This window comes from Pygoscelis adeliae, unplaced genomic scaffold, assembly GCF_000699105.1.
Source record: "Pygoscelis adeliae isolate BGI_AS28 unplaced genomic scaffold, ASM69910v1 Scaffold293, whole genome shotgun sequence".
In the NCBI taxonomy this organism is placed as follows: domain Eukaryota; kingdom Metazoa; phylum Chordata; class Aves; order Sphenisciformes; family Spheniscidae; genus Pygoscelis; species Pygoscelis adeliae.
The window spans coordinates 215,212-216,279 of NW_008824362.1; the positions used below are offsets into that span (position 1 = coordinate 215,212).

The 1,068-nt window shown below is 65.4% G+C and overlaps 1 protein-coding gene across 1 annotated transcript in view; it reads right to left on the reverse strand.

Moving 5' to 3' along the window:
* The window catches only part of GSR (glutathione reductase), a 5,617-nt gene that overhangs the window by 1,230 nt on the left and 3,319 nt on the right, over nucleotides 1–1,068 (reverse strand). The window contains 2 exon segments of the mRNA XM_009319877.1: nucleotides 238–399; nucleotides 603–771. Coding sequence (XP_009318152.1) covers nucleotides 238–399; nucleotides 603–771 — 331 coding nt within the window.

A 1,068-nucleotide genomic window follows, 5' to 3' on the forward strand; every position in this document is an offset into this window, starting at 1 on the left:
AGGGGGGGAACACCATCCCGCGGCAGGCTCCGGAGGTCCATGGGACCCCCGGAGACCCGCGGGACCCCTGGAGACCCGTGGGAACCCTAGAGACCCGTGGGACCCCCAGAGACCTGTTGGACCCCTTGAACCCCGTGGGACCCCCAGAGACCCGTGGGACTCCCGGAGACCCATGGGACACCCGGAGACCCGCGGGCCTCCTCGCACCGGCGCGGAAGGGACGTGCTGCCATCTCACCACTTGGTCCAGGCACAGCTCCTCAGTGTTGGGCTCCCGCCCCACGGCCCACAGCAGGCAGTCAACGTCCCGGATCACTCCCTCCGTTGGCTTGCGGCCAGGCACCGAGGAGGACACCGTCACATCCAGCAGCCCGCAGGGGGACTTTGTGACCGTCTTGACCTGCGGGGAGCAACAGGAGCCTCAGGGGGAGAAGGCGCCGACGGCTTTTGCCTCGCAACAGGCGACGGCGGCCGCACCGCAGAACCAGGGATGCCGCCAAAGCCACGGCCCATCAAGCGGCGCCCAAAACGCCGGCTTTCCCCCTGGCCCTGCCTCTCCAGAAGGGAGGGGACCAGCCGCAGGGCTGCTCTGCACCCCTGTACCTGCGTGTGCTTCCAGACATCCACCCCGGTGTTCTCCAGCTCCTGGGTGCAGTTCGAGCTGATCACTGAGTCGAAGGTCCTCAGGACCTGGGCAGGGACCCGCCAGCGTCATCAGACGAGGGTCTGCAGGGGAAGGCACCGCCTGGCAGCCCCCTCCACCGGCATTTCCCTGCGCCCGCGCCCCATCCAGGCCCAGAGAGGTTTGGGGCGCTTCTGGTTAATGACAAAGTTCTCCTCTGCTCGTTTTTTCCTTTTTTGTTTTTCTTTTTTCAAGTTGTGACTTGAAATCAAGCTCAAGGAAACGGGTGCGGTGGCACGCACAGTTGCAGAAATGCCGGGCGTGCGGGTCGGTGCTGCCGAAATCCTCCTGGCAGCACACCTACGTTCTTCTTCTCGCCCCGTCTGCCCCACCCAGCCCCTCCTTACACCCAACGGCCTGACGCCACCGTCCTCCGCATCGCCATTT